The sequence below is a fragment of the Aulonocara stuartgranti genome (genome assembly GCF_965226115.1).
Source record: "Aulonocara stuartgranti genome assembly, chromosome: 18".
Classification (NCBI taxonomy): Eukaryota; Metazoa; Chordata; class Actinopteri; order Cichliformes; family Cichlidae; genus Aulonocara; species Aulonocara stuartgranti.
In genome coordinates this window covers 26,643,115-26,663,786 of record NC_138954.1, presented here as the reverse complement: position 1 = coordinate 26,663,786, position 20,672 = coordinate 26,643,115, and the positions used below count along the sequence as shown (strand labels likewise).

Genomic DNA, 20,672 nt, shown 5'->3' with positions numbered 1-20,672 from the left:
TAGAGAATAAATTGAGAGAAGATGATAAAAAAAGAACCCCCATCACCACCAGCAACAACAACAAAAAAATACACTCATCGCAGCGTGACATTTCCTGCAAGCAGGCACAATTATAGACTGACAGCACGTTGCTTTTTAATCAAACAGTAATTTGGCACATCACAGACAAAACAACACATATTTCCTAGAAGTGACAGTAATAATAATAATAATAATGATAAAATCAAACCAGCAAAACCTGTTGCTTTTCCATTGTAGTTAGATGTTCAGAACAGAAATCAATGGTCCAGACAAACACACAAAACAGCATCGCACTTTAAAGGAAGCTACAACGTGTTAAGATATTTGTTGTGTGAATGAATTGCAGGCGGAGTTATAACGTGTGATCTCACCTCCGAATTAGAAATGAAACTGAGTGGAAAACAACAAAAAAAGAAAATGCAAAGACTTCACGCAGGAAATCCTACCTGGTACACTGCCTGCTCACACTGTTTGTCCTTCTGGGCCTTCTTCTCCATCTCCTCCCGCTGTTTTATATCGTAGATGAGTGTGAAGAGGTCACGCAGGTCAATGATGAGAGGCTCCGCCTGGATGAGAGAATTGGAATATGATGGTGAAGGACTGAATTAAGAAAAGGTTAGCAATAGATGGTATATAATCAAAGTATCACCTTTCTCTCTCTATCTATCTATCTATCTATCTATCTATCTATCTATCTATCTATCTATCTATCTATCTATCTATATATATATATATATATATATACATACATACATACATACATACATATATGTATACTATAGTACTAATAGTACTCCATCATCCATAACTGACGGACAGGAAGCAGCATGTGAGGCTGGGAAAGAATGTCTCGGACTCCCGGACCATCAGCACCGGCTCCCCTCAGGGCTGTGTTCTTTCTCCTCTGCTCTTCTCCCTGTACACTAACTACTGCACCTCCACCCACCAGTCTGTCAAGCTAATCAAGTTCGCAGACGACACCACCGTCATTGGGCTCATCTCGGACGGGGACGAGTCTGCCTACAGCAGGGAGGTTGAACGTCTGGTGTCCTGGTGCAGCCGCAACAACCTGGTGCTGAATGCCCAGAAGACAGTGGAGATTGTTGTGGACTTCAGGAAGCACACAGCTCCACTCCCCCCCATCATCCTGACTGACACCCTCATCACCTCTGTGGACTCATTCCGCTTCCTGGGTACCACCATCACCCAGGACCTGAAGTGGGAGCCCACCATCACCTCTGTCATAAAGAAAGCCCAGCAGAGGATGTACTTCCTGAGGCAGCTGAAGAAATTCAACCTGCCAACATGGACGATGATGCAATTCTACACTGCAATCATCGAGTCCATCCTCACCTCCTCCATCACCGTGTGGTACATTGGAGCCACTATCAGGGACAAACAGAAACTGTACGCCCTGCTGAGAAGGTGATTGGCTGCAGACTCCCATCTCTGCAGCACCTGTACACCTCCAGGACACTGGGGCGTGCAGCTCGGATCACAGCTGACCCTTCTCACCCTGGACACAGTCTATTTGACCTGCTCCCCTCAGGCAGGAGGCTCCGGTCCATTCGCACCAGAACCTCTCGCCATAAGAACAGTTTCTTCCCCTCTGCTGTTGGACTCATGAACAATAACCATATGACTGTTCCCACCACTAACACATGACCCTACTCATGTATATATCTATCTACTTAGCACTTTTAATTTCTAATTTTTATGTTTATTTAAGCGTTATCTGACAGTATGTTTGCACTAAGTACCGCAGCAATTTCCTAATGTTGTAAACCTGCTCAACATTTGGCAATAAAACCCTTTCTGATTCTGATTCTGATAACTAGAAGAATAGTTTTACTTAAAATATGAAATACACTGTTCATAATATGAGAACTTAAACAGAGTTGTAGGCAAGTTAATCAACTAACATGTCAGAGTCAGAGTCAAAGTCAAACTTATTCTCTTTTCTGCCAAATGTAAAGAATATGACTGAGAATTAAAATATTCGTGGGGAAAAGTACTCACAGACTGCGCGGTCTTGATGGCCACAAACCTGTGGTGGCCCTCCTTCCCACAGACATAGCCAAAGGCGCGATGGTCCCGGGTGTCCTTGGCAATGTAGCTGATCTCATGGACTGAGTGGTGATGAAGGAGCACCTTGATGGCAAAAAATATGAAAGTGTTAGCTAAAACTAAACAAAAAAAGGTCTTCTGTTTCACGTGTCCTATTTGTCTTCTTCTACTTTAAGATGCAGAAATGAAAACCTGATGTATGATTTAAAATCCTCCCTTAAAAAAAAAGACCACAGTACTGTAAACTGTGCTGGGAGACAAAGTAGGTCAAAGCTACTTAAAACATCTTTGCATATTGTTGAGCCAAATGCAACACAACACAGAGTGTGCTTCAAAGAGTGCTCTCATCTCTGCATATAACTTTATGGATAATGTAGCTACAGAACTAGCATTCATTAAAGATATAAACCAGTGGCATGATTTTAGCTTTGTGCTGTTTTGTGATATCAGCAAGACTCGAGTTGCCGTTCGACGAAAAAACACCAAATTAGCAAGCAAGAGATATTAGCAGTTGCAAAACTATACTTTGGGTTGTAAGTATATAGAAGTAACTCAGCTCTTCACACCCATCTGCTTCCTCCTCTCTTAGAAGATATGTGCTTAGACACCAGGAAGGAGCGTTTGTTTGAATATTAGCCGATATTCGGCGCCATGTGTGTCGGCGCCGGTAATGCCTCAGATTAATGTAAAATACAAAACTAATACGACTCGGGCACTCAATTCAGTGGCAAATCACATCAGCTTTACATGAAGCATTTCCATCTAAATGCTCGCTGACGCAGCCTGTGCTCTAGCGATCCCCATTTCCACCTAAATAAGTCAAGAGGGGTATTAAGTGTGGAGTGTTATTTACTGCCAGTAATCAGTAAATAAAAAGAGGAGCATTAGGGGGCATGATTTCCGAGCAACAAATGAGCATGTCAAAAAGCTGGTGAGCTGCGCGGGTCGTGGCAGGAGGCTTAATGCTCTTTTTCATTAGAGGCGAAAGACGTACTACTATCACCACCAGTCACATTGAAAAGAGATATTATCAAAAAGATGAGGGGCTTTTTTGTTTGGTGGGGTGAGGAGTAGGCTGTTGGTGGTCGGGCGGGAGATGGCAGCCACGGGACAAGCGCTGTTGCATAATTATCAGTTTAGCTCTAATGACAGCTGAGGTGGAGCCGGCGGTGTAATTAGCATTAGCGGCAATGATCATTAAGGGGTGGAACTGAGTGCTAATTATCGGTTAGCGCTGATGAGCAGAGTGGGCCTATCTAGCCAACACTACGCCGCGGGACGGGGGAGAAGCGAGCCCCTTGATCATCCTGTAATGGAACAGCAGGCCTCTGAGTCTGCCGGGTGGGGGTGGAAGCCAGGATGCAGGCGGAAACAGTCCATTTCATATCATCGCCATAAGACTGCTCACTGCACTATCATTAGCACACAGACAGGGCCTGAGTGATCTTAAGTAGGTCCTGCAGCACTCTCCTAATCGCACTGGAGTAAACCACTTGGCTTTGGGTTGTATAGCAAATGCAAGGCCCACAATCCAGTGCTGTCAAGTTTAACTTTTAGGGGCTAAAGGGCAAACTGTCCTGTATGAATCATGCTATTTCGTGATTTCTGTTGACATTTGGAGAAGAGATTGAAATATGGTCAACGCATTGAAAGATGTGTTACAGGTAATGCAGCTGCAAGAATATGTCAACTGTGGGAGTCAGGCTTATAAGATGGCGGCCCGAGCAGCCGTTGTGAACTGAGCCGTACGAGCGTCTGCCCTCTGGATGTCCTGCATTGTAGGTTCACGGTACAGCAGCTGGCACAGAGGTTGGCAGTGCAGCCCTGCCAAACCGGGCCTATTCGCTAATGTGATACTCACCCCTGATCTTTCACAGTAAATCTTGATCCCGCCGAAAGAGACCGTCAAGAAGACTCTCTGCTTGTGCTCCCCTTTGGAACGTGCCGAGGAAGCCATTCCCTGCAGGAGATTAAAGGGAACGACATGAGGAGATAAAAGAAGATGATGAAGCCTTCCTCTATTCCGACTCAGGTGAGTGTGGCAGTGGGAGATGTGGGGTAGAGATTGGGGGCAGGGTGACAGGAGTTACATAAAGTGTGATAGGACAGGATGTTCTTTCATGTGCTCTTTTTTTCTTGAAGCTTCACTCTCAGAGGAATTCACACATCGCCTTGTGCAGCGAGTTATATTATTATTGCCATTTCCCCCTTTAGAACCATTTTTCTCTCCCTTTTTTTGAAGTAAGTGTGCTACACCTCAACGTGGCAATACACAAGTGCTAGCTAACAACAATAAGGTGAGATGGATCGCGCCGCTGACCGACGTCAGCTCGCTTCGGGAACTTCACATAGTGCTGACTGAACACCCAATCCAGCCTTTGAAGTATGTTTTTCCCATGGATCTCACCAGCTTCTTTTTCCTCAAAACAATTAAAATTTCCACCGTGTTCCCTTTGATGCGACCTGTGTGCTTGACATGTCTTTCACAGAACAACGCCTGGGAGAAAATAGAAGAGAGGAGAAGAGGAAAGATGAGATAAGGGTAGAAAAAGCTTGCCTTCTGCGCTCAGTATGTCTGGAAAAACTGCATCAATGCTATTCAATTCAATTCAGTTCAGTTTCATTTATATAGCACCAAATCACAATGGCAATCGCAAGGTAAAGACTCTACAATAACACAGAGAAAACCCCAACAATCAGATGGGCCCCTATGAGTAAGCACTTGGCAACAGTGGGAAGGAAAAACTCCCTTTTGACGGAAAGAAAAACTTCAGCAGAACCAGGCTCGGGGCAGGGGAGCCATCTGCTACGACTGGTGGGGCATGTGAGGGGGAGGAGAAGTTCTTTGAAAGCCTAGCTGATAACACAACCACAAAGCCTGAATCGCAGTGATCACCTTCGAGCTAGCTTTAAATAACTATACAGTAAAAAGCTGAAGGAATAACAGTACATAAAGGAAGAGGGCGAAGGATAAAGAGCAGAACAAGCAACAGGAGCAGGAAAGAGATAAAGCAAATGAGAAAGAGGCGGGTGGGCAGGAGAGTCAATGGATGTTGTCAATCAGTCATCGGCATCCCCATTTGGCGGATTAGTCCGCACAGCAGTGAACGGCAGCTCAATAGAGACCTGTACCCCCTCTCTATCCCCTGTCCAGATAATAGCAGTTCTGTATCGACTGCTCCATTGACTGTAACTGGCTGGGAGCTGGTGACTACCGGAGTCATATGGAGGGCACTGCAGAAATGTCTGATCAAAGCAGTGAAAAAGTTGCTTTATTAGAAGTACTGTATCATTTGAAAAGGGTATGGGCAATGAGAGGTTTTGCCTTCTGGCTATACTGCTTTTCCAGTGGGGCTTCCCACACATTTAAGCTCTAGGAAAGTCATTGAGAATATGCATTTACAGTTCATCTGCTTATCCTGTAGCCAATTACTGCAGTGATGCTTGCGTGTTGCTTCTTTGCTCAACTGATAAATATCACTTGCCATTCATTTGTCTTATTCCTTTAATGTAAAACCAGAGCCTTTATGATACAGGTTTACATTAAAACGGTCTATTTGCAGTACACCTCAATAGAGTACATCGTCTTTGTCTCTGAGAAGCCAGGTTTTTATTCATCAATTTTGTATAAGACCATTACCAAAGATAAGAATCACATCAGAGGTGTGAATCTTAAAATCATCAGGCAGTTCAAAATGTTTAGTTGCTGCAGTTTCCCCCAAAACAGATCACTGTAATTGCCAAATTCAAAGAAACAGCAACTTTCAGCGCTAAAAACAGACAAGAAGCCAATGAAATGATACCAAAAACTAAACTTCTTCAAACAGAACTCATGGCTCGATAGTGAATCAGTCCCCAAAGACATTAATATTGTCCAAAAATGCCACACTTTGAAGCAAAATAATACTGCATTTCCAGTCTTCTATAAGATTTTCTTTTGTCTCTTTCAAATATCTTATTACCTTATTTCACCCGGTATAGTTATTGTGCATGGGAAGAATTGTAAATAACTCTTCTAATTTGTGGCCATTTTGAATGGCAGGTGAACAGACAGCTGCTGCTGCAAGCTGTCTGCCAGGCTTCAGCTCAGCTAATATACACTGAACTGGACCTCTTAACTGCATTTCTGCATTTCTAATTATCTGACCAAAAAAGATGGCTCGCTGAAATGTTAAGAGTACTAAGAGCCCATCCGAAGAGTCTTTCTTACACTTTTACTGAGTAAAATTATAATTTTTTTATTGAACCTTATTATCATCAGCAGATACCCAAGTCTGTGTGATGCACATAGATAAGCAAGCTAGCATCAGCTAATAGCCACTACAACTCATGTGATAATAATCACTTTTTCTGGCTGCAAACAAATAAATAAACAAAAAACAACAACAACAGGAGCCACAAAAGCTAAAGCTGTCCACGGTCTAAAAATTCAAAACAAAGCTGAAAAATAAAATAGACCTGATTTAAGCATCTGATTATAATGATAGACATGATTTACTCTGTACTCTGTCTTTATTACTATGTCTTTTACATGAAATTAAATTGACAAACCTAAACAGAAGCAACATTTTCACCAATCTGTCTATCCAACATGTGCAGGCTCAGTCACTTAGAGGAGAGAAGCTCATGAAAGGTGACTTAATAGAGGTAATTCCTTTTAAGTAGAAGTTCATACATCAAACTGTCTCCTTCCTATCATAATCCTCGCTGCCCTTCATACCTGTTTGTTGTTGCTTCTTGTGTCCCACACCCTCCCCTTCATTTGCCTCACTCCTGCTGCGCTCTCCTCTTGCTTGTAGGTGGGGGGGATTTCAGCCCTGAAGCTGCCCCTGATCCCCAATAAAGCCTTCTCCACAGCCCCACCATTTACCTTACTTCTCTGACACTTTTTCCCCATTTAAAAATAATAGAAATAACTCGCAGATTATGTAGTAAGTTCAAGAATACCCAACTCGTTCATCCACCACTTTTTATGCAGGCATTTTCTGACTCTCTCTGTCTCTCTGGCTGAATTTGATCTAGTTTACTTTCAATATTTTGCAAGGAAAACTAGCTGAAGTATTATCTGGGTCATGTTATCGCAGTTTGCATATGTGCCACAAGTGTAACATCATGAAATTGGTTGTAAAAATAGAGTGTGAGTGACACGAGAAAACATACAGGAGACAGATCGGGGTGGGGGGATGGGATGGTTACTCTCCTCGCACATGCGGAAAAGTGAAAATTCTCTTATTTAACTGATATACTGATTTAAGTATTTCTCAGAATAGGGAGCCAGTTTGCCCCGGAGGTAAAGAAAAAACAAAGACATATGAATATATGCGAAGTGCTTTGAGCAACACTAAAAATAAAGCAGCCTATTAAAATAAAGTAGAAAGCCGCTTCCATTTTGCACAAGCCAACCTTACAGTAGCTTTCTATAGGACACTGTGGAATAATAAGGCTGGACTTTCATTTGTTCCATCTGGTCAGTTCAAACCTTCAGTGAGTCATACACAGGATAAGACAAGCTCCTGTGATTCATTCAACAACAGACAACACAGCCATGTCTGAGCATGCTTATTCCAAATCTGACTGAGATGATTGAAGATGCTCAGTGATGTCCACACAGACTCAGACACACACACAAAGAAGTCTGCACCTTCAGCTTCATCATGGAGTCCTGGCACAGCTTGTCCCCGCGTGCGGCTGTCACCTCATCAATCCCAATCAGCTTGGCCTTGTAGCGCACGCCATCTCCGCGGAAACGCTTAATAAGCCCCGCCTCACTGCGGTCCTGACCTGCAGAGGAAGAGAAAGAGAAACAGACAAGAGTTGGAGAAATAAGAACGAGAGAGTGATTACAGGAAATGAGGACGTGTGAGCTCAACTGAATTGAACACATTTGGTACGTGGGCTTCTGCGTGCGGTGTCTGTGCGTAGGTGCATGCGTATTTGCGCGTGTGTCTCTTTGCTCCGGTGTTAATATTTATGGAATAGGAAACGCAGAAAGAATAGAAAATTAGCAGCGGCGCGCAAAGATGGAAAGAAAATTGAACTTGAAATTGAAAATGAAGTTGGATAAAGCCGGCGCACTAAATGAGAAAACAACTGGAACATCAAAAACAGTCAGCGCCACAATCACCTGTCGCAGAGCATTGTAGGGCATTCACACACAAAGGCAGGACTGAAGGGAGGGGGTGCTTACTCCAGTGTTGCTACCCATGGCTGGAGTTCCCATGGGTGCTATTGGTAGCGACAAACCAGCCTGAATGGCTCCTATTGAGAGGAATCTTCTCGGTCCAGCGCTCACCCACAATCCACCCAAGCCCTCTCTGTGTGATGGATGTAGGGTGGTGGCAAGAAGGTGGCGGGCTGATGGTGTGAGCCGCTGGGGGCAGTGGGGGGTGTTCACGTGTGTGTCTGGATGGCCTCAGGCTTTATACTGTCATCCCCTCCCCTCCTTCTTCCTGATTATTCTGTCTCTCCAGCCACCCTGACATCTCCTTGATACCGACACCTTTCTCATTTTGTCTCATCGCTCGCTGTTTTGATTATGTGGGTTCAAGCCTCAAGCGTTATCTCGTAGGTCTACATTGTATAACCTGTGCGGGCTTTGTCACTCGCAAAACACCGGCTCCCTGCAGCAGTCGCACAAAGAGATAGTAGGGATTTCGAATCAAGGTCACCGGCACCTTGGAGAATTTAACAGTTTCAAGTCTCTTCCTCATTCAAATCTAGGTCAGGAGACCATGCAGTACATCAGTTAGCAGCACATTAAAGGGGCTGGCTAAGCTGTGGGCGACAACGAGACAAGGTGTAACATCCTTAACAGAGGCTGTCAGGCTGTGCTCCAAAGTCACATTTACGCCAAAATCAGCTTATTCCACCCAGAAATGCCATTGCCTGCCACATCTAACCAAATTCCCGTCTTCCGTTTCTGCAATTTCCAAGTCAAAAACAAAAATTGGAAACAACGGAAAAGGGCAGATTAAGAAGCGTCTCTCTCCCCACCCACCCACCCACCACCCCATCTTAGTGAAATGTAAGTGCTTGTCTTGGCTGTGCACACTTCTTCACTAATTCATGAGGGCACAATTCTCTAAAAGGGGGAAGGGCTTGAGGATGCTAAAGTCATTAAAGTCTCTAAGCAAGCGACTGTCAAATCTGGGTCTAATTTAGACTTATTTCACTGCCAGAGGAGTTATACACCTAATGGGCACATCTGAACATCAGCCGCAGCGTGTGAAGAAACGGACGCTCAGATTTAGTGACGAACTCCCTAAAAATACGAACTGTAGCCACACGTGTCCTATTTGCTAAACCCCGGAAGGTAATTATCATTGCTCACAAAGCAACCGCAGTTTGTTTGCGCAGTATTATGCATTCCACCCTGATTTTACCGAGTCATATACTCTGTAATGTAATGTAAAATACATGCTGCTCCAGATGCATTTTAAATACAATCGGTCCAATTCAGTGCAACTCTCTCAGATGAGCTGTAACCAAATGTTTTGTGCCATTTGTTTCTTTACATACCGCATACGGCCCTCCTCACACTTCAGGAAGGATTTAGAGATTTATGCACAGATCCTCAAAAGAAAAAAAAAAAAATAGGCCTTGCATACCAAATGAGAGTCTTGAGTCAGTGGCGTAACTTGTTCACTACGTGCTCTGGGTTCAGATCCAGATGAGCGAGTGTGCTGTATTTGAAAACTAAAGAGCTGAGGGGCATGTTGTTTCATGTTGTTACACACTGTAAGAGAGGAGAAGCGAGAAGGTGTGTGTGTGTGTGTGTGTATGGGTTCGTGACGGGAGGTGACACATATTCCTCTGGCTTTCTGGATTTACAATTACCCAAGGTTGAATGGTCCTCACAATGATTCTGGCCCGTAAGGCTGATGCTCATAATTTTTCTGACAGTGGATTGCCTGAAGTATTGTGTGCTGTTTGTCTCTATGTGTCCTGGTGCCTGGTGGTCTGAAGTGCATGTGTCCAGGGTTAAAATTTAGACCTCGTCTCCTGCTTCCCAATATTTCCAAAATCCCTTGCTTCTCAGTAGTCTTACAAAGATTTTATTTTAAAAAAAAACTGAGTCGGGCATTAAAATCCAGGATGTCAGAGGCTTTAAATCAAACGCTACAATCCTCCCACGTGACACGCAGGCTCTGCACCAGGACCATGGAGAGAACAATTACTGTTCGCCCTGCTCCATACTGTTTCAGGGCTCGTGTCTGATCACAGTGTTGCATCCGTCTTCTTGCCACACTAGAATGGGGACAGCAAAGGGACAGATGGCGGCAGATGGAGAGTCAGAAGTGCCCCTCCAGATATAAGGACTTGGCAACAAGAAACTTTTTGTTGGGGATCTGGGCATAGAGGCAGCTTAACCTTTGAACCTCTCTGGGTGTGTATCTGTGCCTTCCTGTCCTTTTCCTTTAAAGTCGCTGTTTGCCAGTAGCCACACACACATCCACACGCACACACACCATCCTCCGAGCTATAATGAAATATGCAATAGCAGCCGATATTTTCTCTGAAATAAAAAGACAGGTATTTCCTGTCAGCGCAGGAGGCTGAAGTAGCAGCGAAGAGAATGCTCGTCTGAGAAAAGCAAAATCTGTCCGCGCCATCTGCCTCCCCCCATGTGCGCAATAGAAATTTCACAAGCCTCAGCAAACACACAGAAGCACATTTACAAATCTCAACAGCGGTGCGTGCTCTCCCCGTCCAGCCCTCACTGATGTAAAAATAAACAAATACATTGAAAATTCTTCGACCAAACTTTGGCACTAAACGCAGCATTGAGGGTTTGGCTAAACGGCTGATCAATAAAGCAGTTTCAGGATTAATGAAGGCTTTTGTGCAAATTGTCAGTTCACTAGATAGATCAGTGACTCGCTGTGGAGTCACACACAGGAGACGGTGTGTGCAGGCTGGCATTTTGTGGGGATGATACTTTAGGAAGGGGGGGCTCCATGATGCTATTACCAAGCTGATGGGGACGCAACATCAAGACACAGTTAGGAAAATGCATCCCTGCAAATGACTTGGCAAATAGTGTTTGAATAGATTTGAATGGGTAGTATTTGTATTGCCTCTTAGAGTATGGGAGGCAACCAGTGATTTACTCTGCTGCTTGTCTGCTAGCTGCTCTCTGCCCTTTTCTCCCCTGCTCTCAGTGTCTTCCATGTCCTCAACTCCATGCTTTTCTTTTTGAAATGAATCTTTTTTGCTTTCTTTCTCTTTTTCGGTGCACAGATTACACTGGTAGAGCAACAGTTGCTATGGAGATAGAGTAAAGTCACGCATGTAAAGCAATTCTGACGATGGGTAGAGGGGAGCTTTGGATTTTATGACGGCAGACTTTGCAGTCAGGATTGAATTTTTCCTCACCGTTTTGAGAAGAATGAAGAGTGATATAAGTGCGTGCCAAAACCAAAACGGACACGCAAAAAACCAAGTTCACCCTAAATTGTTTCGCATTCATCACAAATGCATCAGAATTTTATGAAAATGATACAGAAGCAATTAAATAATAAGTGGCCTATGATGCATTAGTGGATGAACCAGGACATGACTAAGGGGGCAAATCTTTTTATGTTGTAATGGGCAACTTATCTCCAATTTATTTCTATTCTGTGAGTGGCAATATTGTGGCATTTTGAAAGGATTCAAAGATTTTCCCTATTTTTTGCATCCATAATATACAACTTGATGTAGTTTGTAGGGGTGAAACAATACTCGTATCGATATTGAACGATATTGAACCGTTCGATACAGCGCATATGTATCGAACAATACAAATTTTTTATTTTATTTTATCAACTTTTCTTCTGACGATGCTGTCTGTGTTGAGCGCTCAGTGGATCTGCGTTCGACTACTCCGCCTAGGCTGCACCGTCGAGCGCAGATCCAGTGTTGCCAACTTAGCGACTTTGTCGCTATATTTAGCGAGTTTTCAGACCCCCTTAGCGACTTTTTTTCTAAAAAGCAACTAGCAACAAATCTGGCGACTTTTTCTGGTGTAATTGGACTTATTTATGACGACTTTTTGACGTGAAAGCGGGTATCGCTTTTACTCTCAACAAGCAGCGGTGCTGCCGTGGGCACCTCGCCCGTTCCAAAGTGCTCACGGTGGAGAATAGTCCTCCCCAGCTGCTATCAGGGCAGAAGATGTTCACACCTATGCGTCCGAACTGCAAATGAATCGCGCATGAGCGAAGCCGCTGCTCTCACACTGACTGTAACGCAGTCAGTTCTTCTTTTACTGTTATGCTGTTTTGTGGATCACGAGGTTTAAAACTACTTATACACACACACACACACACACACACACACACAGTAACTCCACCAGAGTGCCTATTTCGGGTCACTTTTGCCGGTCCAAGCCCGGATAAAGGAGCAGGGTTGGAATTGTGACATTAAAAAAAACAATAATTGCTAAAATAAATTTAATTTGTAGTCATTTAGAATGTTCTTTACTCACTTTATGTCTCTTCCATGATGTTATTTCTCTCTCCAACAACGTAGGTTACAATTATGTTAGCATGACCAATGCAAATTAGGCGATGACGTCATTTAACGATTTCTAGCGACTTTAAGGACAGCCAATAGCGATTTTCCTTACTGAGGAGTTGGCAACACTGCGCAGATCCACTGAGCGCAGCGCAAGCTAGCAAGACAGACGCTAAGCTCGTTGCAACATGGCAAATTGAACCTCCCCCACCCTCATTCAGATCTGGTGTTTGGAACTATTTTGGTTTTCATGTGAAGTATGAACCTGAAGGTAAGCGCGTCATGGACAAAAGTAAAACAGTATGTCGGATGTGCCATGCAATGCTCAATTGGTGGGAACTAGTGTGTTAGCACAGTTAGCTTGTTAACGTGTTGATGCCGTCCAGCCCCACGCACGGGGCGATCCGCGGTAGCTCGTTAACAGAGATTTGCCGCGTTATGGCATTAATGTCATTTTAACGAGATTAACGCTGACAGCACTAGTGGGAACACAACGAATATGACAGCACATTTACGCCGACATCATCCTAGTGCAAAGACAAGTGGAAGCAGACAAAAACAACAAGCACGCATGCTACAAACTTTACCCGAGTCATTTAGACAGCCGTTAGCACATGATTCTCCTTATGGGGACCTGATATGTTTAATATGCTGCTGAGAATATAGCCCAGAAGAAGCGTATAGTATAGCTTTTATTTTGGAAAGAGCCATTTCTCTGTAATAAACTCTTTTTTCCAAAGATGAGTGATTTTTCGATCAGATAGATTTATTTTTTTAATTATTTTGTTGTTTCAGCAACATTAAATTTAAAAACTGCACTTTTGAGTAAAAATATATATTCAGAATATTAATAAATGACAAATTAAAAAGGCATGAACATTTTTTGTATCGAAAAAATATCGAACCGTGACACCAAAGTATTGAACCGAACCAAACCGTCAATTTTGTGTATCGTTGCACCCCTAGTAGTCTGCCAGGTCACCACCGAATGTTCGGGCAGTAGGAACGTAATTCTGCAGATGAGATGTCATAAACTGCCATGAGACTTTTTTGGAATGAATCATGTCTCTGAAAGGCTAAATAGGAACATTTATTCTCTTGTTTCATAGTAAAATATTTCTTTCTTTCCTTTTTTTTTAAACCTAGTGTTAAAGCTAACAGCCTATTAAACCTGTCCTTGCACAATTCAGGGAAATAGCACTTGGAACATAGGTGCTAGATGATGAAAAATAATAAAATTAATTCAAAGCTGCTAAAAAACAACAACATCATCAAGGTCATTAACTAAAAACACAATATTTTGTCTGTCTATCTGCCCATGGCTTGCAGTTCTTGCTCTGACTGACCAAAACTTTACTTTTCTGTCATTTCCTTTCATTAAATTCACTTCTAAAGTTCTACTTACAATCTTGAAAAGAAAGCAAGACATTGTCTATCTGTCCAACAGTCTGCAAATAAGCTTAACTTGATGGGAATGGGAAAGCAGAAGGGGAGCAGTAAATACAAATGAGGCTGTCACTGTCATGCCCTCTTGTGGTTCCAGGTCCAGAATGAAGCTGGATTAGATATTTTATCCAATATCAACATAAACAGACACTCACCACAAACTTTTTTTAGGTACAACTATTACTATTTGCTATTCGTGGCATAGATTCAACAAGTTACTGGAAACATTCCTCAGAGATTTCGGTCCATATTGACATGATAGAATCACACAGTTGCTGCAGATAGGTTTGCTGCACATCCATGATGTGAATCACACCTTCCACCACACCCCAAAGGTGCTGTATTGGATCAAGATCTGGAGGTCATTTGAGTACATTGAACTCATTGTCATGTTCGAGAAACCAATTTGATCTAAGCTTTGTGACATAGCGGGTTATCCTGCTGGAAGCAACAATCAGAAGATGGGTACACTGTGGTCAAAAAGAGATGGTCAGCAACAACACTCAGATAAGCCGTGGTGCTTAAACAATGCTCAGCTGGCACAAAGGGCCCCATAGTGTCACGGGAAAATTTCCCCTACACCATTATTGCACCACCACCAGCCAGAATCGTTGATACAAGGCAGGATGGATCCATGCTTTCATGATGTTTTACCCACAATTCTGAGCCTATTTGAATGTTGCAGCCAAAACTGAGACTCATCAGAGCAGGCAACATTTTCTTCTGTTATCCAATTTTGTTGAGTCCGAACAAACTGTAACCCATGACATGTGATGAGGTCTTCTGTTCAGAGATGCTCTTCTGCATAGCTTGGTAGTAACAAGTAAGTATTTGAGTTAGCTTCTCCTTCCTATTGGAAACAGCCTGGCCATTCTCTTCTGACCTCCGACATTATCAAAGCATTTTCACACAGAGAACTGCTGCTCACTAGATATCATCTCTTTTTCAGTCCCTTCTCAGTGAACCGTTTCAGATAAAAAACCAAAATAACCAGGGTCAATATTATTATCCCCCTGTGTTATTTTCCAGATATAGAGTATATACAGAGCTAGGAAACAAAAGATTTCAACGACTCAGGAAAGAAAACTTGAGAGAGATGTTTCTAAAGACCCAGAACAACTACAGGAAGGACAACCTGGAGAGAGATTATGCATACTGGGAGCACGTTATTTGGTCAGATGGGATGAAACTAGAGATCTTTGGCCACAGAGACTCTCTGAGAAAGATGGGAGATCAGTTAAACCTAAAGAACATTATCCTCACACTGAAACACGATGGTGGGAGTATAATGCTGTGGGTAGGCTTCAGTGCGTTAGGAACTGGGAAACTTGTCAAGGTGGAAGGAATCATAAAGAAAGAAGGATAAATAGTTTTAATTTTGGCCTTTTTTATTGGATAGTAAATTGAGATAGATAGGAAATGAGGGAGAAAGAGAGGGCAAGACATGCAGCAAAGGGCCACGGGGGAGACTCAAACAGGGAATGCTGCGTTCTAACCATTTGGCATGTGGCTGCCAGCCCACACACTAAAAAGGCACTGAAAAAATAAAGGACAGGTAAGGATTTTGAAAGAAAACCTCCAGCAGTCAGCACCAAAACTAGGTCTGGGTCATCACTTTGTCTTCCAACGTGACAACAACCCAAAACACAAAGCTTGTTGGTTGTTAAGGTTGTTATCCAGCGAGAAGGCCACATAACTGACTTAGCATGAAGAGGGCTAATTATTCTGACCTGTTGACCTGTAGTTTGGGGTTTTTGTGACATTATTCTGTTTGTGTGTAAACTAAATAATGCAAGCATCCAAAATAAAACCATGATGTTTGGACAAGCTGTGTTAAAAATTTCTTGCTCTGTTTAACAGCACTTCGGAAATACTTATTAAAAAATGACATGTACATGGTGGCCAATAATTCTCCCCTCCTCTGTATGTCATCAGCCTGATTCTTGATAGTGCCCTTCACCTCGCCCCAGCTGGCTCAAAGTCACCATGCTGCGTGACAGTCTGTTTGTATTCATGTTGCCTGATTTCCATTTATATGGATCTAAATAGCATGTTTGCTGATTGTGATAATAGTCCCTGCAGCACATGTGATTAGCATGGTAAAGTCAGGGGCTGATAGCCTGTGCTGATAGTCCCCACCAATAAGCCACATGGCCATGTGTGCAACTGCCCCCTCGCTCTACTCCCCCCCCTCCACTTAACTGAAATCGATGGGCCCTCCTCCAGCGGGCCATTTATCTGAGCAAGTCGACAGAGCCAGTGAAACAGCCGCAAAGGACCTGGCCCCATGGCCTCGTTACAGCGAGCCCGCAGAAGCCAGATTTACAGGACTAGTTGGGAGTGGCTTTATTTGTGGACAGAGAAATGAGAACAAAAAAGCCAAAATGAAGATGGGGAAGAAGAAAGAGAAAGCATCCTTTTCTTTCTCACTTTCCTCTCCCTCCCTGTGAATCCCACTCTCTCTGCCCCTCTATCTCCTCATTCCTCCCCCCTCTCAGCCTTTTCAATCCCATTTCAATCTCCCAGTGAGCATTCTGAGAATGCCTCGTCCTATTACTTCACTTATGCTGTTCATCAAAGCGACAGAGTGCGAATTACCCTGTCCATGACACCTAAATCACGTCGCTACCGAAGCCTGGGGCTACATGGAATAGCTGTTACTACATCTGGATCCCCGGAATGAGACAGGGAGCCTCTCGGCAAACCTGACTGAGTGAAGCCTTTTTCCGTGCAGCCCAGCATTATTTAACTCTATCCAAGATGTTTCACCAAAAGGTGAAAAGTTACGTTCACCACCTGATGAAGATAAGAAAGCTTTCAGGTTCCCATTTCGTCATGTCACGTTTCGTGTCTTTTGAGTACTTTTCCCTTAACGTTATATCTCAGACCTTTATCTCATTTGACAAACAAACATAATAAAGCCTGATATATTACAAGCATCTATGTTACAGACGCTCTGGTGTTGCAAAGGTAAGAACATACCTTTGATCCTCCTGGACTCCTTTCGCTGGCTGGTTTTGACACCCGGCTGGAGTTCGGCCTCTGCTGACATCCTCCACCGCTGAGTCCCTTTCCCCACTCACAGCAGATCCACCATGGGTTAGCAGCACTCCAAGCTAATCCTCCAAGCCTCCAGTGTCCAATCCCCCCCCCACTCTGATGTTTCTCACTGTTGCTCTTTGGTGAAGAAAATCTCCTTCAAATCCATGGTGAGATGTCTGGTACTCCTCATTAGATGAAGATCCAGCCAAAATAACTACGTTCTGTCACTTTTGGCCCATGGTGTTTGAGTAATGATAAAACAAAACATGAAAAAGTGCTTGAATTATGAGCTGGGCGATCCTCTTGAGAGCTGCTTCAGATCCGATTTGACATCTTCTGGAGTGCACCTGAGTTCTTTCTTTGAAGGTCAAGTATCACATGGTCCAGTGTTGCTCTTTTCTTAGGGTTCACCTATTGTTCAAGAGTAATTCCCCTGCGGGGGAGACTGCGACATTGATCGAATGAAATATTTTTCTTCAGAGTAGGTCAGGAGCGGATATTATTCTTTGGTAGAGTACTTTAGATGTGGTTTGACAGCCCATCACAGTCACTTGCACTGAGCACTGCAAGACAAGGAGACAGGGGGTGATGGTTAATTTTAAGGTGGAGGTGGTAAGAACTTAAAAAGACACATGCCCCTTGATCACTCATTACAACATTAATTTAAGACACGAAATGGCAGGAACTAATTTAACAAATCAACAAAGATGTTATTATCTCTTCTGGATCATCAGTCCGTAATGAGAGTGCAGCAAATGCTTGCTGTTCGGCGCCCACCCTTGAAGAAGACATGTGGGGAAATATTTGATGTTCTTGTTTTTTATGTTCTGCTTCTGAGTAAATATAGTACATTAGAGCATGACCAGTGCTTCTGTGCATGGAAAACAAATTTTCAGAAGATGGATTGGTAATGCTCCCAGCTCGGGCCAACAGCATGAGAGGAGGGGAAGTAGTGGAAAGCAATGAATGACAGGCTGTTTCAGAGCAAACTGTGGTGGGAATCCTGGCACTGCCACCAATACATTACACCCCCCCCCCCACACACACACACACACACACACTGTGCTTTAATGCCCTTGAATCATCCACTGCTAACACGGTGGCTGAGCCAAGCTGACGCTGTGGCTGGCACAGCTTCTGTTGGCATGGTGACGTGCCATTGTTGGAGAAAGAGGCCTTGAGCCTATGCTGTCCTGAAAAGAGATGGAGCCCATCGAGCACCGGCCACACATTGTCCTGCGTGACATTGTGTGACATTGTCTGTGTAGTAGGAGTGTGATCAGTTAGTCATTTTATGATTAATTTCAAAACATTTCATACTATTTATTAATCATCATATCTGGATAGACAATGTATCCAGTGGACAAATTTTGCCTACTAATATATGCAATACTGCCACATGAGTGGCACAGTCACAGTGTCCATCTTTTATGCCCAGTCTAGAAAATAAATTTTTTCATTTGTTTTATATAAGTGCTGTCTGAGCCTAGAGGTGTTTCCTGTCTGCCCACAAGCTCAATAAAACAGCTTTATCTATGAAAGCTCTAGTACTGCAACAGTTCAAATGCAAACGCTTTCAGACAGACTGGCTAAGGTTTACAAATAATTACCTTCTTATTCATTAACACAGACAGATTGCCCACACATTGCAAATCAGTATAAGTCTTCCTCCCCTCACCCCCAGCTGGTCATGGCAGATGGCTGCCTGATTCTGCCAGAGGTTTTTTCCTGTTAAAGGGGAGTTTCTCCTCCCCACTGTCGCCAAGTGCTTTCTCTTTGGGGGTTGTCTGATTGAGGTGGCTGTGGTTGTGATTTGGGGCTACATACATAAAATTGAACTGAAATGAATTGAGTCAGTCTACGTTGACAAGCACAACTCATTTTCAACACATCTCTTTGCAGCATGGGACTCGGCTCTATTGGTTGCTAAGAGGTTGTACTATGATTATATTCCTATGTAAAAGTAAAAACCTATGTCATTTTGTAGTTAAACTGCTGCCCTGCAGCAACCACATCACTATCTATCACTATTTGGATGGACTTTCTTACAGTCAGTTACCATATTATCACAAATAGATTGCATATAATCACTAACTTGACCTGATTTGACCACAAACTGAGAGCAGACTGACTCTGTCTTATTCCTGTGTTACTACCATCACGCCAAAGATGCATTGAAGATGGTAGGTGACTGCGACTGGTCACATATACTCCCTTGATATGCAACTTCACACAAGTTCACTGCACACAGCTGTAATACTTTTGGTCATACCATGGCTTCCAATCACTGTTTTTCCCAGTGTGAGTGTAACATTAATCCACTAGTCTCCAAAGTCAGTTGTAGACACATATAATGTCTTTGAACAACAGTTGGCCACTGGCTGTCTCATCACTACCGCTTCTCTTCTGGATGTCTAGCCCATGTGTCACAATTCATGTGCGCTTACGAGCCAGATAATGCCACCCAAGTCCAGACGAAGGCGCACTTTACCAACTGCGTCTCAGACAGAGCCTCGGAGTGTCAGTGGTGGGAGAGGTATTTTCTATGTCACAAAGAACCTTATCAGAATGTAATTTTCATTACCGACCAGGGAGATATGCCTCATTATATTAGACGTAGGAGCGATTTAATGTGAAGTACGGCTGCTTTTCAAAACCAATGCTATCTAGGTCACGCAGACTCCCCAATCTGCTCCGTGTTTTAACAGCTCCCACTGTCTCTTAGGATTTGGGTCAGAGTTAACGAGCATCGCTCATTTTTCCTGCTTCTCTCAACTGCTAGGGGATGTTAAAAGCCCTCAACAAAAGCCACCACTTATTTATTAATTTGTTCATTTTTGTTCTGCTGCTCTCACGTGTAAAGGGAAACTTCCTTGAGCAAAGTCAATTTCATTTCTTCATGCATGTCTTTATTTTCCTCCACTAATCCCCTGCTGGCATTTTTTTCTATCTGCCTGAATTTCAAAACTCTGTTCTTGAAATGTGCATCACCTGTTTGTGTCTCAATTTTCACCCTGTTGGTTTATAGAAATGGTTTATAGAAATCAACATCACAAACCTACTGTGTGGTTGACTCTTCTTTAACACGACGCTCACAATGCATTCAGCCCTTCTAGTTTCAACAGGAACATTTACCTTCTCTTCAAAAAGACCCTCTGGGCGACATGCAGGTGTCTGTATCTTGTCATGCAGACTCTTTGTATTAGGATGAAATGCTTTCCATAATTACATAATTATTGCATGTATCATACAACCAGAAATTTGCATAACATGATAACTGGTTTGGAATGAAATAAAAACTATAATTTACAGCTTTGATTTATGCTTCTGAGAAACAAAAGGTTGTGCTTTTCTAACAATTTACTGAGTCTAGTTCTTTAGTCGTCTCTGCTGAGGAAAGCAATTAATTAAGCGTGATCAATTTTTAAATCATGTTTACTGTCTCTGGGATATAATAGGCAATCACTGAGCACGAGCCGATTTTTGAATCAGATCTTTCTGGAGATTCTTCTAAGCTCCAGCATTCCAAGGAGAAACACTTCCTCCTGAGACTGGTGTTTAATAGACTGCACAATCAACCTCATATTGTGAGACAAGCC

The 20,672-nt window shown here is 43.2% G+C and overlaps 1 protein-coding gene across 5 annotated transcripts in view; it reads right to left on the bottom strand.

Moving 5' to 3' along the window:
* Positions 1-20,672, bottom strand: part of LOC309693510 (disabled homolog 1-like) — a 50,536-nt gene that overhangs the window by 11,533 nt on the left and 18,331 nt on the right. For 4 of the 5 annotated variants that reach the window (XM_082512794.1, XM_082512790.1, XM_082512791.1 and 1 more), the window contains exons 2-6: positions 17,014-17,636; positions 7,730-7,869; positions 3,950-4,048; positions 2,041-2,172; positions 468-587 (exon numbers count right to left, since the gene is read on the bottom strand). In XM_082512794.1, coding sequence (XP_082368920.1) covers positions 468-587; positions 2,041-2,172; positions 3,950-4,048; positions 7,730-7,869; positions 17,014-17,083 — 561 coding nt within the window. In that variant the 5' untranslated portion in view covers positions 17,084-17,636. Of the gene's footprint in view, positions 1-467; positions 588-2,040; positions 2,173-3,949; positions 4,049-7,729; positions 7,870-17,013; positions 17,637-19,345; positions 19,436-20,672 lie in introns of those variants that run through there. The other variant, XM_082512793.1, reaches the window with a different exon arrangement.